The sequence below is a fragment of the Pygocentrus nattereri genome, chromosome 17 (assembly GCF_015220715.1).
Source record: "Pygocentrus nattereri isolate fPygNat1 chromosome 17, fPygNat1.pri, whole genome shotgun sequence".
NCBI classification, from domain to species: Eukaryota; Metazoa; Chordata; class Actinopteri; order Characiformes; family Serrasalmidae; genus Pygocentrus; species Pygocentrus nattereri.
This window is the reverse complement of record NC_051227.1, coordinates 29,373,298-29,397,130: the sequence shown is the minus strand read 5'-3', so window position 1 is coordinate 29,397,130 and position 23,833 is coordinate 29,373,298. Positions and strand designations below refer to the sequence as shown.

At 42.3% G+C, this 23,833-nt stretch overlaps 1 protein-coding gene across 3 annotated transcripts; it reads left to right on the top strand.

The window, feature by feature from the left end:
- Window positions 1-637: 637 nt before the first annotated feature.
- On the top strand, window positions 638-23,312 carry git1 (G protein-coupled receptor kinase interacting ArfGAP 1). Of its 3 annotated transcripts, XM_037546615.1 has the most exons (21): window positions 638-1,151; window positions 4,955-5,088; window positions 5,181-5,293; window positions 6,281-6,386; window positions 6,850-6,936; window positions 7,715-7,845; window positions 9,416-9,510; window positions 9,599-9,641; window positions 10,302-10,328; window positions 10,806-10,854; window positions 11,266-11,338; window positions 11,969-12,066; window positions 13,174-13,285; window positions 13,409-13,536; window positions 14,718-14,870; window positions 15,584-15,874; window positions 17,274-17,354; window positions 17,500-17,576; window positions 17,980-18,150; window positions 18,357-18,420; window positions 20,060-23,312. In XM_037546615.1, exons 1-21 carry the CDS (start codon window positions 1,100-1,102, stop codon window positions 20,273-20,275), a joined length of 2,301 nt encoding a protein of 766 aa, XP_037402512.1. In that variant the 5' UTR covers window positions 638-1,099; the 3' UTR covers window positions 20,276-23,312. The 3 variants fall into 3 exon arrangements, with proteins under 3 accessions (XP_037402512.1, XP_037402513.1, XP_037402514.1); XM_037546616.1 differs by lacking the exon at window positions 15,584-15,874; XM_037546617.1 differs by lacking the exons at window positions 10,302-10,328; window positions 15,584-15,874.
- The last annotated feature ends 521 nt before the right edge of the window (window positions 23,313-23,833 follow it).

The window sequence follows — 23,833 nt, the reverse complement described above, 5'->3', positions numbered from 1 at the left end:
GTATCCAGGCTACCTATTATTGCCTGTCCAAAGTGAGTAATACTTTGGAATTTTATGTTTCTTACCATTAAACGTACGACCATTCACTGGAAATATACTGTATACCCAAAAGTGTTCTTATATGCTTTCCAAATAGTGATTTCAACCAGTTTAATTTACACCTCTCCATAGAAAAGCATCAACAATAGAATGGGAAACTCTGGAGCAGCATCACATGACACTAAGGTCACCGTGCCCAATGCCAAGTTTCAAATAAGGTATAAATCTTCCAGCAGTGGGCTGTGGAGCAGTGGAGCTGCATTCTCTGGAATGATGGAGCTCCATCAGATATCTTGTGGATGAGTTGGAGTGGTGTTTGTGATCCAGAACTATTCTAGCATCAGTAGCTTAAATCCACACAGCAATGTTCAAACACCTAGTGTAGAGACTTCAGAAGAGTCAAGGCTGTTACTGCAGCAAAGAGGGGGATAAACTCTATTAATATGCTTGATCACAGAAGAAACATTGTATTAGCAGATTTGACATATAGTGCAGCAGATGCATCCTGTAAGTTATTAGTGGTCAAAGTCATGCACAGCTATGTGTTCAGCCCTCCCTGCTACCCCACCATGTACTGACACTAGGGGCGAGAGAGTAGGACGTCAGAGGGAGACAGTATGCAGCCTGCCACAGCCTACAAATGAGTGGGGGATGCTGGATGTAAATAAAACGTTGTTTCCATGTTTTTTCTTATTACACGCTCGGCTCTGGATATGGGGCTTGGGTAAAATAGGCTAATGCGTACATACAGTATACAAGAGAAACGTTCAAAATTATACAGCCTAAGAAAGCGAACGAACTCTCATTCAAACGGTAAGACAGAGTTTCCGTGATATTTCACAAAAGCTAAACTCCTTGCTCTGAAAGCAGCAGCAAAAAAACCCTAGCGAGAAGAAGGGTGAGGACCGGGAGCGCTGGAAAGCTCTTCGCCGGCTTCCGGACATTCAGGGGCGGCATCAAAGCTGCAGTCGTCGCTAAACTGGACCGCCGAACATCGTCGTTATTGGATTGGAATATCTGCGTTATCTCGTGAAGGCTGGTCGTTTATTTTTTGTTTATCATGTCCAGGAAAGTCCAAAGAAGCGAGGTGTGTGCCGACTGCAGTGCGCCAGGTACGTTGAAATTCATGGATCAAGGCGTTGTTGAGATCTAACATTGTCTAAGTGACTGAAACAAGCTGGCGCTGGGAGGAGAAACACAGCAGAGCCGTGGGCCAACAACACAACAGAGAAACGGCCTGCAAACATCGGCCAGAAAGTTACCACGGCTATAATATCAGTTTACAAAGCAAATGTTATACGTTCGTCAACATTACACAATTCATACGGCGCTTAGAGAAAGTGTTTATTGAAAACTCTGACTGTGGCTGACTGGTAGAGCTGAGTTAGCTACAGGCTAATGTAATGGCGAGTTTGAGCCCTGCTTGTTGTTAGCAACCAAGCTAGCCACGCAATGTTAGCTACTATCCACCCTTTCCCCATGTAGGTTACTACCTGTGAGATAAATCAGGGAAATTGTGCTTTAACGGACTAGATATGTATCCTTATATTATGTGCATTTGCCCACACAAAATGAGGCGAGGTTGTGTTTTCTTACTAACTGACCATCCAGCTGAACGCGGTTTATGCTGGCTAGCTTAGCTAACACTAACGTTACCTCTGTTGCGTATCTGCCCCCATTGCTTATGGCAAATGAACCTGTTTAAGTCGTTTATGCGCTTTAAATTTACTAGCAGGAAAAATGTGATGTATGGTTGCACATTGGGCTGTATAAACCTGTTTGATATTAACACGCGTCGCTGACGTAACGACTGGTCAGTTAACGTGGGCTGTACAGCTAAGTCGCTAACCTAGCTAGCTAGCGTTAGTCTTGCTGAAAAACTGCAGCCACTTAGCAAGGCACTGCCTTTAACTCGGGTAGGTGACCAGATAGTTCCCTGATTGTTGAAAGGCCAAGTTGTGACTCTCAATTAAATGACTTATTAGTTATATTATTTTACTGGCGGAAACGTCTGGCTCACTAGTGCCAGATTGTCCCTCTTGAAGTCTCATTTGTCAGTTAGCTACCCTTAGCACAAAAACTTGTCTACAAGTTATCATAACTCAGCTAGCTAATGTTAACGCGAAGCCTAGCAGGGGTAGCAAAAATATAATATAATATGTATTTAAAGCCATTTTCACGACACACAAGATGTTTGATTGTTAGAACAAATAAAAACCAGCACGGGCACGTTAAAAATACTAGCTATAGAAGTCTATGAACCTAAAGGGTTTCGTCTAGCTAGTTTCGCATAAAGCAAATACAATTTAAATTATATCAAATACAGTGAAATGGGCCTAGTTATTTTTTAAGTACTGGTAATGTAATTTATCACAGTAACGATAAATATCTTCATATTTCCCACCCCAGTGGGCTACTTTGTTTTGTTCTCCATTTGGTCTGAGTCTGAAAAATGTTTTAAAGAAATTCATATAGAATAGTGATCATACTGACTGTGTGATAGAGCTGTATGTTTTATAATTTATTTTTCACTTATTATGCACAAAAGGTCATTCATGCGTTCCCTGAGAATTCAGTGCAAGTTGGTCACATTGCACCAAATTGTTCTTTGTTCTGGAAGTTAGCAGTTAGAAAGAAAGTCCATCTGCTGTTTTAATTTCCATTTTCAACACCTAAAATCAGTAGTCTGTTAAGCTGTCACCACATCTTTGACACAGCATCCTTTGATGATAGGCAGGTTAGCCAGCCGTGTTGTTACGAGGATCAGTGGAGGCTTGGCCTTGGTCTTGCTTGTGGAGTTCCTGTCTGCCCCATGGGGAAGAAGGAGCAGTATGGCAGCTGCCACTGTTGTACCCACAGCTGCTCTTTTTCCAGGAATGTGTCTCTGTCTTTCTCTCCCTCTGTCTCTGCTCTCATCTCTCAGCCTCTCCCTGCACCATCTACTGATTTATAGACCCTGAGCTTCTACCTGCAGTCTTCTGCTAGCATGGTGCAGGTACCTGCATTCATTGTCAGCCCTAGGCGGACGGCTGTGTCCACATCATCTTTCCCCGCCTACATTGGGTCTGAGCTGGCGGTGTGTAGGCTCCAGATTGAGTCTGTTACTGCCCCGCTGTTACTGCCTGCAACACTGCAGCTCTCTGGCTGCTGCTGAGGAGTGTGTAATTGTCACGTTTGACATGCCAGAGGAATGCAGATAATAGTGTGGTGTAAAGTGGTGCTGAGTGTGTCAGCTGGTGAGAAGCTGATGATTGTTGTGCTGTGGTGTGGATGTGAAGGGATGACTGTAAAGATGCATATTGTGCAATGTCAATGAGTTTTTTTAGAAAGATATGGCTGTAAAAAAACTGCATGACATTATTTGTGCTGTAACTGAGTGTGAGAGTGTGACCATTTATGTGAAATTGTACTAGGCAACAGGCACACAGATAGAGAGTGGATAAGGCTAAAAATGGAGGAAAGCTGTGGAGCTGGAAATCTGTGTGCGTTTATGTGTTGACTGTCACGCATAGTCGTATCTCATGTAGTTTTGTGTCTCTGCACATTGGCTGATTCGGACACTGATGGAAAGACTGTAATTAGTTAATATCCTTAGTTATTGTTTGGGTCGATCATTTTTAGTGCAGCGTGGAAGGTTGTTCCTCTGAAACCTGTGCAGTGCAGTAGGGGTGGGTACGGACAAAAATGAATCAGTAGTGCCACTTTTAAATGCTATCAGAAATTATGAATGCAATGTTTTTTATTCAATATTTTAAGTCCAGTTAAACAGGCTTAATGATGCATACAACAGGTCACTGTTCTTAAAGTGCTGGCAATATCCACAATGTGCTCAGAAAAGCAGATTGTAAAGAAATTAATTTATTTTGATAATGATGGTCATAATGTCACCCCTACATTTTTTCCCCATGTTTGATTAGAATTTTCACACATGTTGGTGTTTGTGGAGAACCTCAACCACATATCAAACCATTGAAAATGTAACAAAAGCAGACCTTTTTTCATGTGATCAATATATTTCTTGGAGAAAGCTTTTTAATTATGCTTAAGTGAGGTGGCCCAGTTAATATGTATTTATGTTTTTGAATATTCCTAAAGAAGCATGACCACATCCTAAATTTATTGTACATAATATCTCAATTTTCCGTGGTTTGCTTTCTTTTTATGCTGTAGTTTTCATATTAGTAATTATGCAATTAATGCTAGTTTTATTTTGATTTTTTTTGTAGGCTATGTAGATTGTAGGCATGTGCCTTGAGGAGCCTCAAGATGCAAGGGCTGATCCACTGAATTACTGAAAAGAAATAGTTGCCTATTAAAGCCCAAAACATGACCACCACTGTGATTTTATTTAGTTCACTAGTGTCCTCAATGAGGATATCTGCCAGGAGTAAAAGGCTGCAGTATATTGGTGTAATTTTAGAGAAGTCCTAGAGGCTTGTAATAGCCAGCAGTGCAGTTCTGTCACTCTGTGCTTGGTCATTTTACTGTTCACCTGAGCATAACCTTCACCCTGACTGCACCGGTCTCCTGGCAGCTTTTGCGTCATTTGCCACCACAGAGGCCAGGATTTGTGGGGACATACTCACCTGGGATAGGGAGTTGCCTCAGATAACCTCATAGAAATATAAACTGCTTTCACTACAGTTATGAGACCTATTTTAGAAAAGGATTTGGAGCACAGTGACAAGGATTGCTTGACAAAAACAGTACATTGGGTTTATTTTTGTTTTGTTCTTATTTGGGTCGTATTAGTCATTCAGTTAATTCTTTAAATAATTATGTGACACTTAGACTCTCCCTTGTGTTTGATCATTTTTGTCTATTCGAAAAACGCCTCCTGTTCTGTGAGATGATTTTGAGCGATGGGGTGAGCTTTCAGAAGGGATTCTCAGTGTGCTTTGCGCTGTGTTGGCAGATCCTGGCTGGAGCAGTATAAACCGGGGTGTGCTGATCTGTGATGAGTGCTGTTCTGTGCACCGGAGCCTGGGACGCCACATCTCTATCGTTAAGCATCTGCGCCACAGCGGCTGGCCTCCTTCCTTACTACAGGTACTTTGCATACAGAGCCACTGCCCCACAGAGCAAGGCCCTATTAACCCAGAAAGGATAAATATCAGAATATGCTTTTGTTTGACTTTTAGATGGTCCAGACTCTGGCCAGTAATGGTGCTAATTCAATTTGGGAGCACTCCCTACTGGACCCTGCACAGGTTCAAAGCGGTCGCAGGAAACCTAACCCACAAGATAAAGTGCAGTAAGTATACATGAATTTACATGAGTAATACATGAGATTAATGTCCCTTCACTGTGACACATGCTATATGAGATCAAAGGTCAGTGCAACTTTCAGAAGGTTTAGACATATCTGCCTCTTAATTCAGTTGAAAAGGCCTGGTCCCCCTATACTTCAATGTTACTCATGGTCTCGCTCAGGGGTCAAAGCGTCTTTTTAAATATCATCTTATAATTAAATCCCATATAAACTCCAGCAGCTTTTTAACATCTTACCACCAAAAATATTTTACCATAAGAAGCACTGTAAGAACTGCATTAGAGTTTCTGATCCTGTTAGATATTTGGCTATAAGTCTTACTTACATAACTTATGACAAGATTATCCTTCTTACATATTAATCTATACATGATCTTGATCTTGCTTTTTTTTTAAATCGCTGATAGTTTTCCAGGCAGCACTGCTTCATGCTCACAATGCTTGTCCATGCTTGTCTTCTGTTGTCCATCCCTGTACTTTGGGAAACCATGTCTATAGTTATATTGCCCCTAATATATATATTTATTTTCCTATTCACCTGTTGTTCTGAATCACATCTTATAAAAATCCACCCTGCGTATCTAGTCATATTTTTCAATTAGCATAGTGCTTTGTACAATTTTTCATATGTTATCATATTTTATGCATCTCTGAGTAACCAAATTCGAAGCGATCTGTTGCTGGAAAATTTCTGTAAGAAAACAAAGGAAATAGAGATTGGTGCAACAGAATGAGTCATCCTTTATCTACTGCCATCAGATAATTGTCAGGTAAGACAATGCGATTTAAGTACAGACGTATTAGTATTTTTTTTCCATGAATATGTCCTTCTGAAGTAGTAGTTTAATCTGAGTTGAGATTGCCAAGTTAGTGCATGTTTTTTGTTTTATTGTTAATTGACAGTATTATTGGCCAGTCATTGCCTGCTCTCTCGATTTATTTCGGTCATATTTTTGTCCTCTTCTTGCAGCCCCACCAAGTCTGAGTTCATTCGCGCCAAGTATCAGATGCTAGCCTTCGTCCACAAGCTGCCCTGCCGTGATGACGATGGAGTCACCACCAAGGACCTCAGCAAGGTGAGGCAGCTCAGAAAGGTCAGATTAGCCTGAGGAGAGACAGAGCCTCTCTCCCTTCTGTGCTCTGCTCCCTACAGAGGAATTGAACAGGCGGGCCCTCTAGGAGGGCTTTTATCGCCCTTAATGATGCCCTGCTTGTGAATAATGGAACCCGCCTCAGCACTGTTGAGCAATCTTAATGAGAAGATTCATAGAAGAGCTCTCTCTCTCTCTCTCTCTCTCTCTCTCTCTCTCTCTCTCTCTCTCTCTCTCTCTCTCTCTCTCTCTCTTTCTCTCTTTCTCTTTCTCTCTTTCTCTTTCTCTCTTTCTCTCTCTCTTTCTCTCTCTTTTTCTCTCTCTCTCTCTCTCTCTCTCTCTCTCTCTCTCTCTCTCTCTCTGTGTCTCTCTCTCTCTCTCTCTCTCTCTCTCTCTCTCTCTCTCTCTCTCTCTCTCTCTCTCTCTCTGTGTGTGTCTCTTTTAACAGCAACTGCATTCGAGTGTGCGGACAGGGAGTCTGGAGACATGTCTGCGACTACTGTCTCTCGGAGCTCAGGCTAACTTCTTTCACCCTGTGAGTCTCCGGTCCTTACAACATTGTTGTCTAATGCATTTGACTTAATAACGCCTTACTGATTGGAAATTGCTAATGCTTGATCCATTGCATGTCAAATTATCCAGTTATTCCTTCTAATTAGTAAATTGAACTATTTTAAGATGCATCCATTGCTAATGTGGGCATTTAGTTGCACACACACTGCTTGTGTAATCTCCATAGAATTGCCGGTTGAATGCAAGCCCTATATGAGCCTAAGGTCACTATGGTAGAATAAGGTCACCATGGTAGCATTGGGATTAGGAGCAGTGAAACAGTAACCTCTGGAGTGATGGAGCTCCATCCCACATCTTTGAGTTGAGTCGGAGTGCAGTTTGTGATGTAGAACATCAGACATCTGACCTCATGAATGCACTTGTGGCTGAAAGCAGTCAAATCCTCTTGGCAGTGCACCAACATCTAGTGTGCAATCTTCCTAGAAGTAGTAAAGACTCTTACTGCAGGAAAGGGGGATGGGCAAACTCTCTGTTAATATAATTGATTTTGGAAGAAATGTTGGATAAGCAGGTGCCTGTAAACGAAGTATACCTTTGTTGGACATTAAATTTAGGGCAACCTATTTTATTTTGCTCATACTTCTCTTGTAGATTATTACTTTTTAGGCCTGGCATGGTGACATTGCAGCATCTGCCCACTATTGACATCCAGTAGTGATATCCAGAGTCTGAGAGGCGCTTTCCCAGAATGACATGGCTGCTGTGTGTGAAGGCATCTCTTGCTGTCTCTCTGACTATAGGAGAAGGGAACCACTCCACTGCATGTGGCTGCTAAGGCTGGACAAGTGCTGCAGGCCGAACTGCTTGTGGTTTATGGAGCTGACCCCGGAGCACCAGACATCAATGGCCGCACTCCCATGGACTATGCTAGGTACAGACACACGTATACACTCCATCAGTGGGTTCTGGGTAAACACTGTCAGTTCTTCATTGTCTTGGCCAAGACCAGTGATCCTCTTTTTTGGTAGTATTTATGCATAAATGGAACAATTGGCCATAGAATGGAGAGCAGTTCCAGATAAATGGAGAGATAGAAGGAGAAAACAGAGACAGATACATATTTTATTAATCCAAAGTGGAATTTGCTTAGCTTGTAATAGACACTATTTTATCACAACATTCAAGCAGTAAGAGAGCCACAGTAATAAAGTGGCAGAACCACTTTAGGCATAAACCTGAATGGGTGATCATATTAAAGGTTTAATTGGGCCTGAAATTTTGGTCTGAACCTGAATACAGCGCTAGAGTTCTTCGTCAGAGTCGGCCCAACAAATGATATTGTGTTTTGAGTACTTGCCCGATCCAAGCCTGGCAAAAAAAGAAAAGCTCAACTTGATCGGATTCACATCATTGAAACTGAAACTGACTCGAGTTCCCCTGAAAATTCTGTCTGAAACTCACCTGAGCTGGCCCCTCCTCACACAGGTTGAATTATCATGATAGAGGTTGGTAGTATGATTGAGATCATTAAATAAAGAGATCATTATTACTTCTGTTTAAATTGGATTTAGTGCAGTATGTGAAAGGTTGAATAAAAATAACTGTTTTTAATGTGGCAGTACTGGTGCATTGTGTCTGTGTATCAGAATATTGTCACAAGGATTATGTATTGGAAAAATCTGTTTAAATATTTATATGGTATTATCCTGCTACCACCTTTACGTAGATCATACTATTAGTTACTGTGTACTGAAAATACTAGCTGTCATTAGATCATGGACAAATAAAATCTAAAACATGTTAAGAAAAATAATCAGATGCCCTAAATTAAATTCAAATTTCACTTTAACAGATTTATTCATCAAATATTGCTTTTGAAGAACAACCCAAACATTTTAGTCTGGATAAACGTAACATACTGCGCTGCACTCACACTGTGCGCTGCTGATACAGGGAGATGTTCACTTCTCCTCTTCAGTCCATAGACTTTATATGTTTATATAGAACATGTTACATATAACGTTGAACATAAACCATAAAAAAATACATTTGGCTAAGCACATTAAACTCCTATTGGCTACACTAAACTGTTCTTGAATCAGTTTGCTGTGTTATTTCCTGTGTATCCAAGCATGGGCCTTGTGGACCTCAGTGCTAAATTCTGTCAATGCAAATGCACGACTCCAGAGTGTCGGGTTAAAACTGGTTTAATATAGTGACATAGAGAGGAAGAATAAAGTAAGCAGTATACCTAAAGCAGTGGAGGTGGAGGGTAAGAGGTGTTAAAAACGGGAGGCGGGCTCTGACAACCTCAATATAAAATGTAAACTCGACTCGAGCCCTACACATATTTGGTAAATGACGTCCAAACAGGCATGAGGAGTTGGGTCCTGTCTGGATCAGACATAATATTTCAAGTTCTAGATCATACACATGAGTATTTGTTGGAGTGGAGACAGAGTGAGCCTCATGGTATTTATTCTTGTGCATTTGGTACTCAGGCAAGCAGGCCAGGTGGAGTTGGCTGAGCGCTTAGTGGAATGTCAGTATGAGCTCACAGACAGACTGGCCTTCTACTTGTGTGGCCGACGCCCAGGTGAGTTGATGTCTCTTACTCTACCTAGTACAGACTGAACCCGTATAAGGATGATGGCTAGTATTCTCTTATCTCGTTTATTTTGCAGATCACAAGAATGGACATTATATCATCCCTCAGATGGCTGACAGGTGCGAATAAACTGTGTGCTGGAAGGGGCTTTTATTTACATGTACACGAATAGTATGTATCTGTGTAGCTAGAGTGGTTCAGTTACATTGTAGTGTAACAAAACTTTGCACAGTGTGTTCTACTTGATGTTCTTCATAGCCTTCTCACAGCAGACACGAAACGCTGAGCTGCCTTGGTAGTGGGTGTATTAGAGTGTATTGGCCAGCAGGTTGCGCTGTGTCATTAGTCAGTGTGCATTAGGGCTGAAAGTCCACAGGCTCCTGCACTAATGCAGACTGGCTGTTAGACTCTCTACTGCTGAGAGAAAGCCATGTGACAGTCAAACTGACCTGAACTGCAGGAGTGTTGATATGGGGTCTATCCATCAGTCTGTCTGTCTGTCTCTCTCTCTCTCTCTCTCTCTCTCTCTCTCTCTCTCTCACACACACACACATACACACACACACACACACACACACACATTCTCTCTCTTTCTCACTCACTCTCACACACACACACGTGCACACACAAATATTCTCATTCTCTCACTCGCTCTCTCACTCACACTCTCTCTCTTTGCCTGTCTCTCTGATCTCTGTATATATGTTTCTGTTTCTCTCTGACTGTCTTGCTCACTCGTTCTCTGTTCTCTCCATCTTTGCTGCGCTTTATGGAGACAGAGCTCGCCCTAAGTGCCCGACGCAGAGGTATCTCACCTTCTTCTCATTCCCCTCTCCATAACCTCTTATCTATCTTCTCTTTCCTCTTCATTGTCCTTTATCCTGGTGCCAGACTCTGGATAAACGAGACAGGTAAACAGAGCACAGGTCTGAGCTGAGTGAAAGCTGAACAGACTGCGTCTGTTAGATGGCTAGTGATCACAGATGTGCACCTTTTGCCTTAAAATAAATAGGCATTTCAGTTCTATGGCTAGAGTGAAGGTGCGTGCTAAAATTCAGGCAGTAGTTTGGGAAAGCTTGGGTAAATTCGACTGACCAGTGCTGCTCTACTGCCCATCTCGTTTTCTTCCTGACCTGACACCTCTCCTGTCTTGATGCCAAGCTCCATCCGTCCACCCTCAACCTTTCTCTTTCTCTCTCTCCCCTTCTCTCTCCTCATCTTTCTCTGTCTGTACGTTTCCGGCGTCCTTTTACTCCTGTGTCTGTGTCTTTGTCTCTGTGTAGCCTGGACCTGTCTGAACTGGCCAAGGCCGCCAAGAAGAAGCTACAAGCGGTGAGTGTTTAGGATGCAGGTGAGAGAGCTAGACTCTCCTCCACGATCATCCAGAGATTAACATTGGCCCATAGTGGCCCTTAAACGGTTTAATGTCTGTTGAAGGCATTAGTGCACCCTAATGGTAGATTTGTCACTTGTATAGCACTGTTTAGTTAAATATTCAATAAGTATATCCCTTTAGAATTAGTTCCTTGTCTCTGGTCTTTATTTACTGCTTCATTTGGCTTGCAGTGCTTTTGTTGGGCTTTTCCCAAATTCCTCCCATGTGTGGTCCTGATGTCTGTGCATACCACTCTCCTGTTTTCTGCCTACCTCTGTGCTTGTGGATGGCCTCAGCACTCACTGTGCACTTCATTCTGGCATCCTATGAATTTCAATGTATTGATATTTTGTTTGTGTGACACGCAGCTCAATAATCGCTTGTTTGAGGAGCTGGCCATGGATGTATATGATGAGGTGGACCGCAGGGAAAACGATGCGGGTAAGATTCTCCTTTCTTCTGTTTTCTGTCCACCTCTCCCTCCATCTCACACTCTCTCCCCGCCTTCTGCAGCTGCGGTATGAGTGTGAAGTGTGGGTTTGCTTCTAGTAGCTTAGTCCTTGGAGACTGATTGCTTAGTGTTGTATAAACACTGACTATAGAAGGGCACTGACCAAGCAGTCTGACTGCAGGGAAGGGAGGGACGCACAAGTGGAGAGAGAGAATGAGAGAGAAAGTGAGAGTGAGTGAGCTGTTGAAGGAGTGCCTTAGGACGTCTCTCCTCCTCCTTCTTCTCGCCCTCTCTCTTTTTTTCTTTCCTTCCTCCTCTGCGAAGCAGGAGCTGTAGCATGCTGAGTCTCTGCAGGTAAGCAGGGTTGGGTAGGAGGCAGAGGGCTATGCACACAGAGGCAGGGGAGGGGCAGGCAGCCTGTTATTTGTGTGTGTTCTCTATGGAAATAAGTGTTCTTTTAAATGTGGCTCATCTCTGTAGAACTCGACATGTGTGGGTTTTTGAGTGGGTGATAAAATGACCTTGCTTTTCATACTGTACCACACATTTTTTTTCCTGGTCTTTCTCTGTGATTCTGTCTCTCTCTCAACTCTCTCTCTCTTCCTCTGTCTCTCTCACAGTCTGGCTAACAACTCAGAACCACAGCACGCTTGTTACAGAGAGGAGCGCAGTCCCTTTCCTGCCTGTTAACCCTGAATACTCAGCCACACGCAACCAGGTAACATACATGTATATCATCACTATATATCACTGAGGATGGAAACCTCCTTACACTGTCTGAAAACACAGTTGCCATTTATGTTGAGTGAACATTTAGAATGAATGGATTTTCGACACATGAGGTTCTATGAGACTGATCTTTTTTTAAAGATTTTGTGTAAAATCCTGTGCTAGCTGGCCTTTACATTGCATTGATAAATCATATTTTACATTTATAAAAAATTAATTAATAGAAGGTTGGAAATGCACAACCTTTCAGTTTTACATTAGGCTGTACTAAGAACTTTTTCTTTCCATTGTAAAGTTACTGTTTCTTCTTTTTCCCTTGTAAAATATTTAGAAAACCTTGTTTGTCTTAGGACATTAACAATATGTAGCAACACTTGGCACATTCCTTACCAAGACTGCGAAAGTAAGCACCCAGCTGGCTGTGGGGGTGAGTAGGAGTGATATGGTAGTGTGCGGTCGAGGCTGCAGCCCAGACCCAGATGTGAGCGATGTAGCCTGACGCAGGCAGTGAGGAGGAACAGCCTGTATGCAGTAGGGATTGGAGGAAGAGCCCAGCAGGGAGAACAGAAGGGCAGAACTGGCATGATGATGTCTGGGCTGTGGCTGGGTGGATGAAAGCATGAAGTCTAAAAATAGAGGGTCTGTGGCTTTGCGATGGCTGAGGACCGATACTGGGCAATGCACAGCGGCAGAGGAGGAGAGGAAAAGACAGAAATGTTTTCCAGTTGTTTGAGGGCTGTGGACATTCTCTCTTTCACTGAGAGCCATCTATGACACTTTGTCTCTTGCTTCCATTCACCCGTTTTACTTTGGCCTTAAACAGTCTTTTATGGACTGCTGTGGGTCTGCTTGTTTCCCGAGAGTGGATTGACCAATCAAAGCATTTCCTGCTTGCAATGTAGTTATTATAGCTGGCTCTGTGATAAAGGATGAACTTTGCACAAAATGCACTTAAACTTCTGCAAGCATAGTAGACAGTGCCACGTCAACAGTTTACAATATTGTTCAAAGTCAGTTTGTGTTTTTAGATGTTTTTAGAAGTTCACAAAAAATTGAGTATATGGGCTCTCTAAAGTCTAAAATTTTTGTTTCCTAGGGTCGACAGAAGTTGGCTCGATTTAACGCACGGGAGTTTGCTACGCTCATTATTGATATCCTCAGTGATGCCAAGCGACGGCAGCAAGGCAAAGGCCTGACAAGTCCCACTGGTGAGAGAACCTACATTCTTCTTTCGTAGCCTGAGATTAAATACCTCTGCTTAAGGACAGAGAAGGGCTGAGAATAAATGTAGTTGCTGGATATGTTTGTGCTAACATTGCTGAATGTTTCAGAGCCTCTGGATGTGGGTCAGCCAGATGACGACCAGCATGATTATGACAGCGTAGCTTCTGACGAGGACACAGACAGTGAGCTGACCACGCAGAACAACAACAACACCCAGCGCAACAACCGCGCCAAGGTCAGCTCCTCTGCCTTCGTGCTAATGTGGGGGCAGTTATCAAGCAACTCTGCTGCAGCATACACATTTATTTTGAGTCTGGGTGAGCCTGTGTAGGACAAGTTCTGCTTTACTACTTTATTGTGTGGTTTTCAGTGCTCTAAACTAAGGGGCTTCAGCTACTATGGTGTATAGAGCAGCAAGCAGTTGTGTCACAGCTCCCGGCCTGTCCCAGCGTGCATTGCGGGGAAATGGGCTCTGCCCCATACTTGTGGAATGACATCAGCACTTATTCGGAGCTCCAATGTGTGGGCCATTGTTCTGCAGCTGGAAAAAGGAAGCTGTGTCTGAGCACGCTCCATCCACATACAGGAAGTGCTGTGGCTGAGCCGATGTTGCACTGTGTGCTTTTGTTCTGTGCTGTGTATTCAAATAAATGGTACTATCAGATCCAAATTTGTGAATTTGGAAACAGAATTTCTTGTCATGAAATTCGTTATGTGATTTGATATGATGACACATTTTTTTTACTGGATACATTTTTCGATACGGCACAAATAAGTAGTGCCTGAAATGCGCCTTATGTTCATGTGTTTCTGTTTTCAGTTAATTTATGTATGCAACATTATAAAAGCATACTAATGGAACAAAATCAAATATTCTATCTGCAAGGTAATATGTTACCCCAGAACTAAAACACTAGCAACAAGCTAACATGCTAATCATGATACAGTGATTTGATAATCTGTGATACATTTCAATGCTTTATTGTTACATACCTGTTTTACGATTGTCTGATATGTGCTCCTTTTTTATGATCTGCTGTCATATGCTTCACAATGAATTGTGTATCTGAGTTATTTGCTGTGCAATATGAAGGGAAGTTTATTAAATATCAGCACAGTGCAGAGTGATTTATTAACAAAAAATATTTTAAAAGATATAAAAAATATTTTTATTAGCAAATATTAGTAGCAGTTAGCATGGGTGTTTTATAGGCCTTAAGCTTGTGCTCTTGGTATTTCTTCTCTCTGAATTTCTGGATTTTTCAGAAATCTTTCTCATCATGTGAAATGTTATTAACATGGAATTAAAAAAAAATAGGAGTAACTCTCAGTGCTTCTTTGTTTGAACCTTGTGACATTGAGATGCCCTGATTGATTGGTTTTATTTTTATAAAGTTTTTTTTTCCCCCCAATCAGAGCATGGACTCGTCTGACTTGTCAGATGGACCCATCACACTGCAGGAGTATCTGGAGGTGAAAAAAGCCCTGGCCTCCTCTGAGGCTAAAGTCCAACAGCTCATGAAGGTCAACAACAACCTGAGCGAAGAGCTGAGGAGGCTTCAGAAAGAGGTACGGAACCAAAGATGGAGGAGATTGTGGAAGATTACCGAACATGTCTTAACCTGGTCACTTTATATTTAAATTTAGACATGGCTGTTAGTAATTAGTGTTGGAAAACATGGATCATTTTAAACTTATGGATTTAGCTTTGTTTTTCTTCTTTATGAGATTGGTGTGTTTATGCCAAGGATGTAATTTGCTAAGATTGCTCTCATGATAGATGTTAATACATTTTTAGTGCAAAGATGGAAATATAAGGCAGGAAAAGCAATCATATTTTCATTGCCTATTTAAATGTAGACGTAAATGTTTTAGAGTCCATTCATCTCTTTAATTTGATCAGTGTGTCTTATTGAGGTCTATGTCACTACCTATTTGTTCTTTGAGTGTGCCCATAATTCATACTTGGTCAGTCTCTCTCATACGTGTGCACACACACATACATACAAACATACATACATACATACACTGCAAGATGCAGGCCCACCCTTTACCTAAACAGGTACAAAATGGTGCAGAATGCAGTATATGTGTTTATCCCTCCCTGAGAATGACTCCTGTCCTTGCTCAGACTCTCCTCATTTTATCAGTATGACAGTTTACTCCCTGCATGATGCAGCTCTTACCAGTATACCATTCTCCAACCTTTGTATTGGAATGACTCCTTGTGTTTCTGTATTTGTGTGAATGTGACTACCCCGATGCCCCTTCGTCCCCTGTAGATCTCGCGGATGCAGACGGAGAACACGGCGTTGAGGGGGGCCCAGGCTGGGGTGCCGGGGGCTCTGGGTGGGGGCGGCAGTGTGCCACTCTGGCCTGCTGGGTTGAGGGGAGTGGCAGGGGGAGGCGGAGGAACGGTCAGTGGGGATTTGGGCCTGGCCCCGCCCTCCTCAGCCCCGCTCCGCAGGGACAGGCAGGCCTTCTCTATGTACGAGCCTGGAGCAGCCACCCCCAAAGCCCTCGCCCCAGTGCTGGACTCTCTAAGTGATCACCTGCAGCCCCTTGGCCCCAGCGTAAGTGTGTGAGCACTAGCGGCCAGCCTGATCCCTTGCACTTTCGTAACCTCTGTGTTCCTTTTCACCCTTCCTCCGTCTCCCTCTGCAGACCTGCACCAGCAGTGACATGCTTTTTCTGCCTTGGCAGTCCCTGCTTTAAACCGTGTTTTTGTGTTCACCATTGACTCTAACTCACTACTGCACACTGCTCTTTGCTGCCACCTCATGGCCATACATCAGCACAATCTGCACTTCTTCACTGGGTAATATTCCAATTGCTCCAAATAACACACACCTTTGAAAAGAATCACATCACCATGGTCAAGAGCATGAACTGCTGCTTTTTCGGAGGTGTATACAAGTTTAGAGGTGATGGCATCCCTGTCTTTATAAGTTATGGTTTATGTGCCAAGAGAGGCTGTCTTTTTCAGATGAGCTTGTCTTGTGCTTAGCTGCTGTTTGAGCTAGCCGGGAATGTAGTCTATAACTGGTTTATGAAATGTTCAGGTGCCTGATTGTCTGATCTGTGGACTGAATAGTGAGAGTGGCTTGAACTGAATGTACTTTTGTTTTTTTTGTTTTTTTCCTCTCCACTATTACCTTTGGGATCCAGGTCACCACTGTGCAGGACACACATAGTGGATTAGCATCTGAAAAAAATTAGCGCTTGTATATATTTGACTCACCACCACAGGAGCGCTGAGCAGGCACTTACCTATCATCCAGATAATTTCTGCTTCCAGCGCAAAATGCAGAAAGCACATTTGAGACATTAATTCCTGATGTGACAAAACACAATAATATTTAATAGAGTGTAAATGATGCATCTATGCAACAAGATCATGCTTTCTGTAGGTTGAGCAAGTAAAGGGCAGTGATTTGATGCTAGCTTACATTAAATCAAACTTCTGATTCAGTGTAAGTTATTGTAATTGCAGAGTAATGATTTGTACACAAAGGTTGAAGGACTTACATGTGTAATGTCGAGAATTAGCCAATTCCTGATGTGTTTAATGTAATTTGTAATGTTTTTCTTTTCCCTTCATTTATAAAGTAAGTATATTTAAACAACCTATTTGTAGATTTATTTCAAGCCTATTCCCACTGCAAACCTGCTTCTACTGTTCTGAACATTTCTAGGTTTTCCTTCTTAAAATTTCCTGACTATCTTCCTGTAAGCTGCCTGTATTATTCTTCTGACTTCTACATTTAACAAAAAATTCTGATATTTTTTGTCTCAGCTTCCTTGACTTGCTATATAGTGCAACAAACTGATTGTGCACTTGAATCATTGCAGAGCTGTTCTCTGCAGAAACATCTCTTGAGGTCTCCTTTCTATTTTCTGCTTGGTGGATGTCTTCCCTGTTCTGAGTGTTCTTACTAAGCCTTGTTCTGTGTTACTTATGTTCTCCCTCAGGTGCGCAAAGGGGCTCCTGCAGGTCCCACACCCTATGGAGGACCACATCTGTCAGCCTCCATGGAGGTGGGGCGATATATGGTGAGTCAGGCAAGGACAGGGGACGTGCTGATCAGTTCATCACTTGAATTATCTGCATTCAAGTGAATGGAGTAGTTCAGAGAAGGATAATTTTCAATAGTTATTCAGTGAAATCAAGCAATGTGTACTTCTGTCTCTTCTCTAGGGTCCTAAGACAGAAAAACATGGTAGTGGCACTGACAGTGACTATGATAATACACAAACATACGACACCTCTCTTGGGTAAGTGAAGATTACTTCAGAAAACTTCAGAAAAAAGTGAAAGCTTAAGATTTTGGTGCCTGAAGTTAGCTTTTTTTAAATTGTGCACCAGAATCATGCTACTTGCATATCGAAATTTTCACATACCTTCCCTTAAGCCATTTTAAGTAATCTCAAACAATCTTGCCTGTGTGGTTTCTAATACTATATAATCATACTGTTGTGTATAAAAGTGGACAAAAGTATGTTGCAAAGCACAATTTTGTCTCTACATTTGTCCATAATTGTAAATAAATGTATACAGAACATTTCATTTCAAAAATGGTTGAGTTACAAACTTCATATCTGTATCAGTACAACCTAATTTGAGTTCAAGTGATGTGACTTCTATCCCTCCACTCTGTTTTATTCTGTTGGTGTGCAGCATGGGCCGCAGCAGTGAAGAAGATAGCCGAGGGGAGGTGGAGGACAGTGGTGATGGTGGGGAGCCAGACCCCACGCTGCCATGCACGGAGGATGTCATCCTGAAGACTGAGCAAGTCACCAAGAACATCCAGGAGCTGCTAAGAGCAGCACAGGAGTTCAAACATGACAGGTAAGAGCTTCATATTTCCACAGCTTTGCAAGTACATTGTTCATTTACACTGTATATGAACTTGTCATGATGGTATAGTTTATTTGTGTGGCCAGTAGATTGCAGGAAAACACACACTGTAGCCTAATTTTCCAGATTCTGAATCAAATAAAATAATATTCTTTAGCTTGTACATTCTCTAATGCAGCCTCTCACTCTGTTTGTAGTTTTGTGCCATGCTCAGAGAAGATTCATTCAGCTGTGACAGAAATGGCCTCTCTTTTTCCTAAGGTAAGTCCACCACCTTCTTGCTGTCCCTTTTAGCACTTTTTTTGGTGGTTGAGATCTGCCTTGTGTTCCAGTTCTGGAAAAGAAAGGCTCTCTCAGGCCTCACCTTCACACTTGACCTCAGGGGAATCCTTGCCACCATCTTGAAGCACATTTTGATTTTTGAAAGGGTCAAATAAAGTTTGCACTGGCAGCCTCTTAAACTTTTGATTTTGCATTATTATTTTCTTTTCACCCTCTTCAGCTACAGCTGTCGCATTTCAGAAGACACTAAATAGCAATGGGTGATCATTTTTTTGCTGTCTGTGCATGCTGGTTGCAAATTATTTTAGCAAATCACAGTTTCTTTAAGTTAAAGGTGTGCCAAACATAACTACCGTAATCTTTTCTGCACACTGATGGCAGACTGATCTGCTAGTTAACTAAATGCAGCTTGGCTGTTACAAAGTTTAGCCTACAAACTGTTAGGATAACAATCTGTTCCATCTCCATGATTGCACGTGTTCAAGGAGGTTAATTTGTTCCATTTTTTTAACTTGCCACATCTCGCACTACCTTCTACTTTCTGAGCACTCAAGTTACATTTCATCACTGTCCAAAGAAAACCAAATATCTTCAAAAAGGTAACTTTACAGAAGAAGGCAAAAACATTGTTTACTGTCAGTGTAAAGAAATTTTATCCTGCATGATTTTGGAGCATTTGCATTGGTCTAGTCATGAGGTTCACACATAGTGTAAAAGACAGCTGCTATGTTTTAATATGTTAGACAAGATTTTTTTCTTTGGACAGTGATGATACTACATTTTTGCTATTTCAGTCATACCCATTGCTAACAGGTGCATAGATTTAATCATGTCATCTCTGTAGACAGGGGCAGTCGTGGGCTGGAGGTTAGGGAACTGGCCCTGTGTTGGGAAGGTTGCTGGTTCGATCCCCAGTGCCGCCAATCCATGACTGAGGTGTCCTTGAGCAAGACACCTCACCCCCCAGCTGCTCCCCGGGTGCCGTGGATAGGGCTGCCCACCCCAAGTGTGCTCACTGCCCCTAGTGTGTGTGCGCTCACTAGTGTGTATGTGGTGTTTCACTTCATGGATGGGTTAAATGCGGAGGTGGAATTTCCCTGTTTGTGGGATTAAAAAAGTATCACTTAATCACTTAGACAAAAAGTGACAATAGAAGGGCCCACACTGAAGAGCTCAGTGGCTTTCAATGTAGCACTGTCATAGGATGTCACTTTTCATGGAAGTCAGTTTATCGAGTGTTTACCTCAGTCAGCTGTCATTGTCTGGAACAACAGTTTAGCCATGAAGCAGTGGACTGGAGCTGTGTAGAACGTACCAGCATTGAATTCTGGAACAGAAATGTCTTCTCTGCAGTGATGAATTGTCTCACCATATGGCTGTCCGCGTTTGGGCAATGCCAAGAGAATGCTACCTGCCTGCGTGCATAATGCCAAATGTAGTGGAGGGGAAAAAATGGTCTGGAGCCATTTTTTATGGTTGGGTGCACATATTGAAGTGTCGACATGCTTTAGCAATAGCTTGTGTGTATGACACTTTAAGAGGTTTTGGAGGCAGAAAGGAAGGTCAGCAGAAAAGAGAAATGGAATTGGAGGTTAAACTCTCTCTGCTTCATCCACAGAGGCCCGCGCTGGATGCTGTCCGCTCCTCTCTGAGGCTGCTGGCGGCCAGTGCCTCTCGACTACAGGTAGAGTGTCGCAAGGCGGCGCCCTCTGAGCCATCAGCCAGCACGGTGGACTACCAGCTCCTCACACAGCAGGTCATCCAGTGCGCCTATGATATTGCCAAGGCCGCCAAACAACTGGTCACCATCACAACCCGTGAGAAGAAGCAGTGACCCACAGTGCGAGCAGGGCACATGCTTACTGAGAGATGGGCGGGGGGACGCACTACAGGAACGGGGCAGGAATTAGGCATGTTGGTGGTGAAGGAAAGGACTAGACACAAATGGAGCTGCTGAAGTTAAGAATGAAATGAACAATGGAAGAAGGAAGCATATGAATGTTGAGAATGATGAAAGTGAAAAGGAAATAAAATATTGCGAGTTGTGAAAAAGACAGTGAAAGAAGGGAAAAAGAAGCTACAAGCAGCTATCCAACCTATCACCACCAAAATGGAGAAAGGGTGGCTTCGTGGGAGACTTTTTTCGGAGCGGCTAATCATCTCACTCCTGTGGCTCTTCTGTTATCGGGGTTCTTCTCTACCCAAATCCTTTACTCAAGTTTTTCTTTCTTTTTTTTGGTCTCTTTCTCTTACACATACACGCATACATACACACTGGCTTTCACATATACAAACACACAGTTCAGTGCTTGTGGCCTTTTAGCACACTCGCTGTGGCTCCTCTGGTTCATGTTCATATATACTGTTCTCTTTTAACACTACACACACACACACACACACACACTCTCTCTCCCACTTCCAGCCTTGTTCCAGAAAACCAGACCACAGCCCCTCGCACCACTCTGTGTTTGTTTGTGTGTTGTCTTTATCTTTCTGTTTTGCTGTCATTGTTTTTATTTTTTCTCTTAATCTCATCCCTTTCCTGAATCCATTTTTATTTTCGAATGCCACTCCACTGGCCTGTACCTCTCGGGACAAATGCTCAGACTTTAAAAAAAAAAAAAAAAAAAAGAACACTTACACTGGAATTATTGTAATGATTATGACTATAGTTTTGTATTAATGTAATGATTATCATTGTCATTGATGGTTGCTTCTGACTTTGTTAAATATGTATTAATATTATTTTTTGGTTAATTTTCTTTTATTGTTTTTTTTTTGGGGGGGGGGGTATTATTTTACTTTTTGTTATTTCATTTATCACTTGGTCATGAAAAAAAAGGGGAGCGTTCTTGAATGGGACACTCAGATCTTACAGTATTGGGTGTGTTCACAGACCTGTGAAAAGATACCCCTGATCTTACCGAACACGCCTGTAATCTAGGGGAACATGTTTGGGTTACTATGTGTGACTATGTGTACAACTATTTTGCATTCATCATAGCCAAACGAGAACGATGAGTGTGAGAACACTGTAGCGATGACCTTACTCTTTTGAGCACAAAGGCAGTGGTCAGCTTTGACCCAGACGGCTGTGTGCACTGACATCAGAAGGTAAAGTCAGATCTCATCCTGAAGAGGAGAGGGATCTATTCATCTCATCAATATTCCTCTATTGTGGGCTCATTTCACTACATTCTCTGCCTGCACCTTTCAGTTTAGCAACAAGGAGCTCCACTCTGTTGGAACGGTTCTCTCTCCAGCTCTTCCATTGTACTTTCTTTGAGAGTATCAAATCGGCTTCTTTACTGGTGTAGTGTGTTAGGGAACTTTGATGTGAGCCCTTATTTCCTGGACCAGATTTGTTTTCCTCTGAGAATATCAGATTTTTATGTAGTATGCTTCATGCGTTTTTTTTTTTTTCTTTTTCTTTTATTGGAAAGCATGTGTACTGTCAATTATAACAAGACCCTTATGTTATATAAGCTACATGGAAGTGAGTGTTGGTGGTTGAAGACCGCCATCAACATTCTCCTCCCAGGCACTTCAGCAGGTTACGGTAATGAGGAAAAAAAGACAGCTGTGCTGTATAAACCTCTCCCTCAGTTGATCCAGGAGCAAAGAAGAGGGTGTGGGTGAGACTGTAGGCAGCAGCGGGGGATTGTGGGTTACTGCTGAATGGCTCTTGGCACGATGCAGCCATTTCAGCTGAGAAGTACTCCTCATGATGTTTGTGGGGGTGGTGAACTGGAGCTTTCAAAGCGCAAACACACTAAGCACTACTTAATCTAAACACTATGTTCATCAGCCTGAGGCTTAATTTAGACAGACACATAAGTTATTCACACAGGCCTGTCTGATGCTTGCTTGAACACAAAAAATGAGTTTCCGTCTGGACCACATTCACATTTCAGCAGGTGATCACGTAGTGATGGTGTCTGAACAGAGGTGGAACTGTTTTACCTTGTCTAGGTGCAGCCTGCATAACATCAGCTTCACTCAAATACTGTCCGTTTATTTTCAATGTTACATGGTTAGTTTTGTATGTTTCTTTTGCCACTACATAAGCCTTAAAAGTTCTTCAGTTGCAATTTTGCTTACGTTGTTTCTTACATTGTCTAAGATCCCATGTGAATTTCGACCAGTACATGCACTTGCCTTTTTTTGCGTTTGGGGAATGGGATGATGCTTTTCCTTTAAAATGTGTCAAAAAAGATTGTCGGGAGAGAATCTGTCGTCATTGCCTTTGCACATCTGCCAGATTCTTTGTAGCATCTGTTGTCTTGATAGTTGCCATCTCTTTCATCCTCTTTGACCTCTCTGGGTAGCACACATATAACAGAGTTATTGAGTATGTGTCACACAGATTGGTAATGTCATACGGTGGTTATGGGGAGTTGTTTATTTTTGTGACAGTAGTTAGATATTGGGAGAACCCAGGAGGTTAGCACCAAACTGGGAGAAGAGATGGGGATGTGTGTGTTTGGAAAGCGGGAGCCTTTGCACACATAGACTGCATGATTTATCCAGCACAATGTTGGGCTCCTTTGGTGTAAACTGTAGAAATGTAATGTCTGCCTTTGTCCCACGCAGCCTCATGCCATCATGCAGTCAATGCACACATGAACAAAGCCTTCACATGCACACAGACGTGCATGCGCTCGAGCGAACATCCACATCCTACTTTTGAGTAGTCTCTTCTTCAGTTCAGTCCAGCCCACTGCACTGTACTCATAATGACTGTTCTGAGATTGCTGATGGGAGAAATTCTTTTAGAGTAAACTGTATAAAATAAAGAAACAACTAAGCAAAAACAAATCATAATAGAAACTCGTAAGCTGTACATTTGTAATAAAGACAAAAAATGTTAATTGTCCTACAAGAATGCTCATTTCTTATTTGTGTGTATGTCGACATCACATAGGCGCTTGTCTGTGTACATAATGTGGGGTAGATATGTGTGTGGTTTTCTTTTTAAATGAACAGATTTTGTCAGCTAAACCTATATTTCTGATTATACAGACTCTTTGTACTGCATAGAAACAGTTTTCTCTTGAACACAATCCTCTAGATTCCACATGCAGCAAGAAGCATGCCTTTATACTGTATGTGCACAGCCAGTTTTTGCCAGCATGGTGATGTCTCAGAAGATGGAGTGCAGTTCACCGTACCAAGATGTATGCCAACTGCCCACAGTTGGGAGAGATTATATTGTGAAAAGGTAACCACTGAGTTCAGACCACCACAGCACGGATTACTGGATTAGGGGAAGAATACAGTAAAATCCCTGCAGAATGAATGAAATATATTTACTAAGACATAGGTATTTTGTTGTAAAGAACATGCAACTGATTATTATTTCAACCTTAATGCCAGTATTTATACTGTTGTA

Bases quoted from the DNA above. Each gene is read 5' to 3' on its own strand.
- git1 (XM_037546615.1), top strand. From the start codon at position 1,100: ATGTCCAGGAAAGTCCAAAGAAGCGAGGTGTGTGCCGACTGCAGTGCG. The intron at 10,329-10,805 runs GTATCTCACCTT...GTCTCTGTGTAG, and splicing joins CCTAAGTGCCCGACGCAGAG to CCTGGACCTGTCTGAACTGG. The intron at 15,875-17,273 runs GTAAGTGTGTGA...GTTCTCCCTCAG, and splicing joins TGCAGCCCCTTGGCCCCAGC to GTGCGCAAAGGGGCTCCTGC.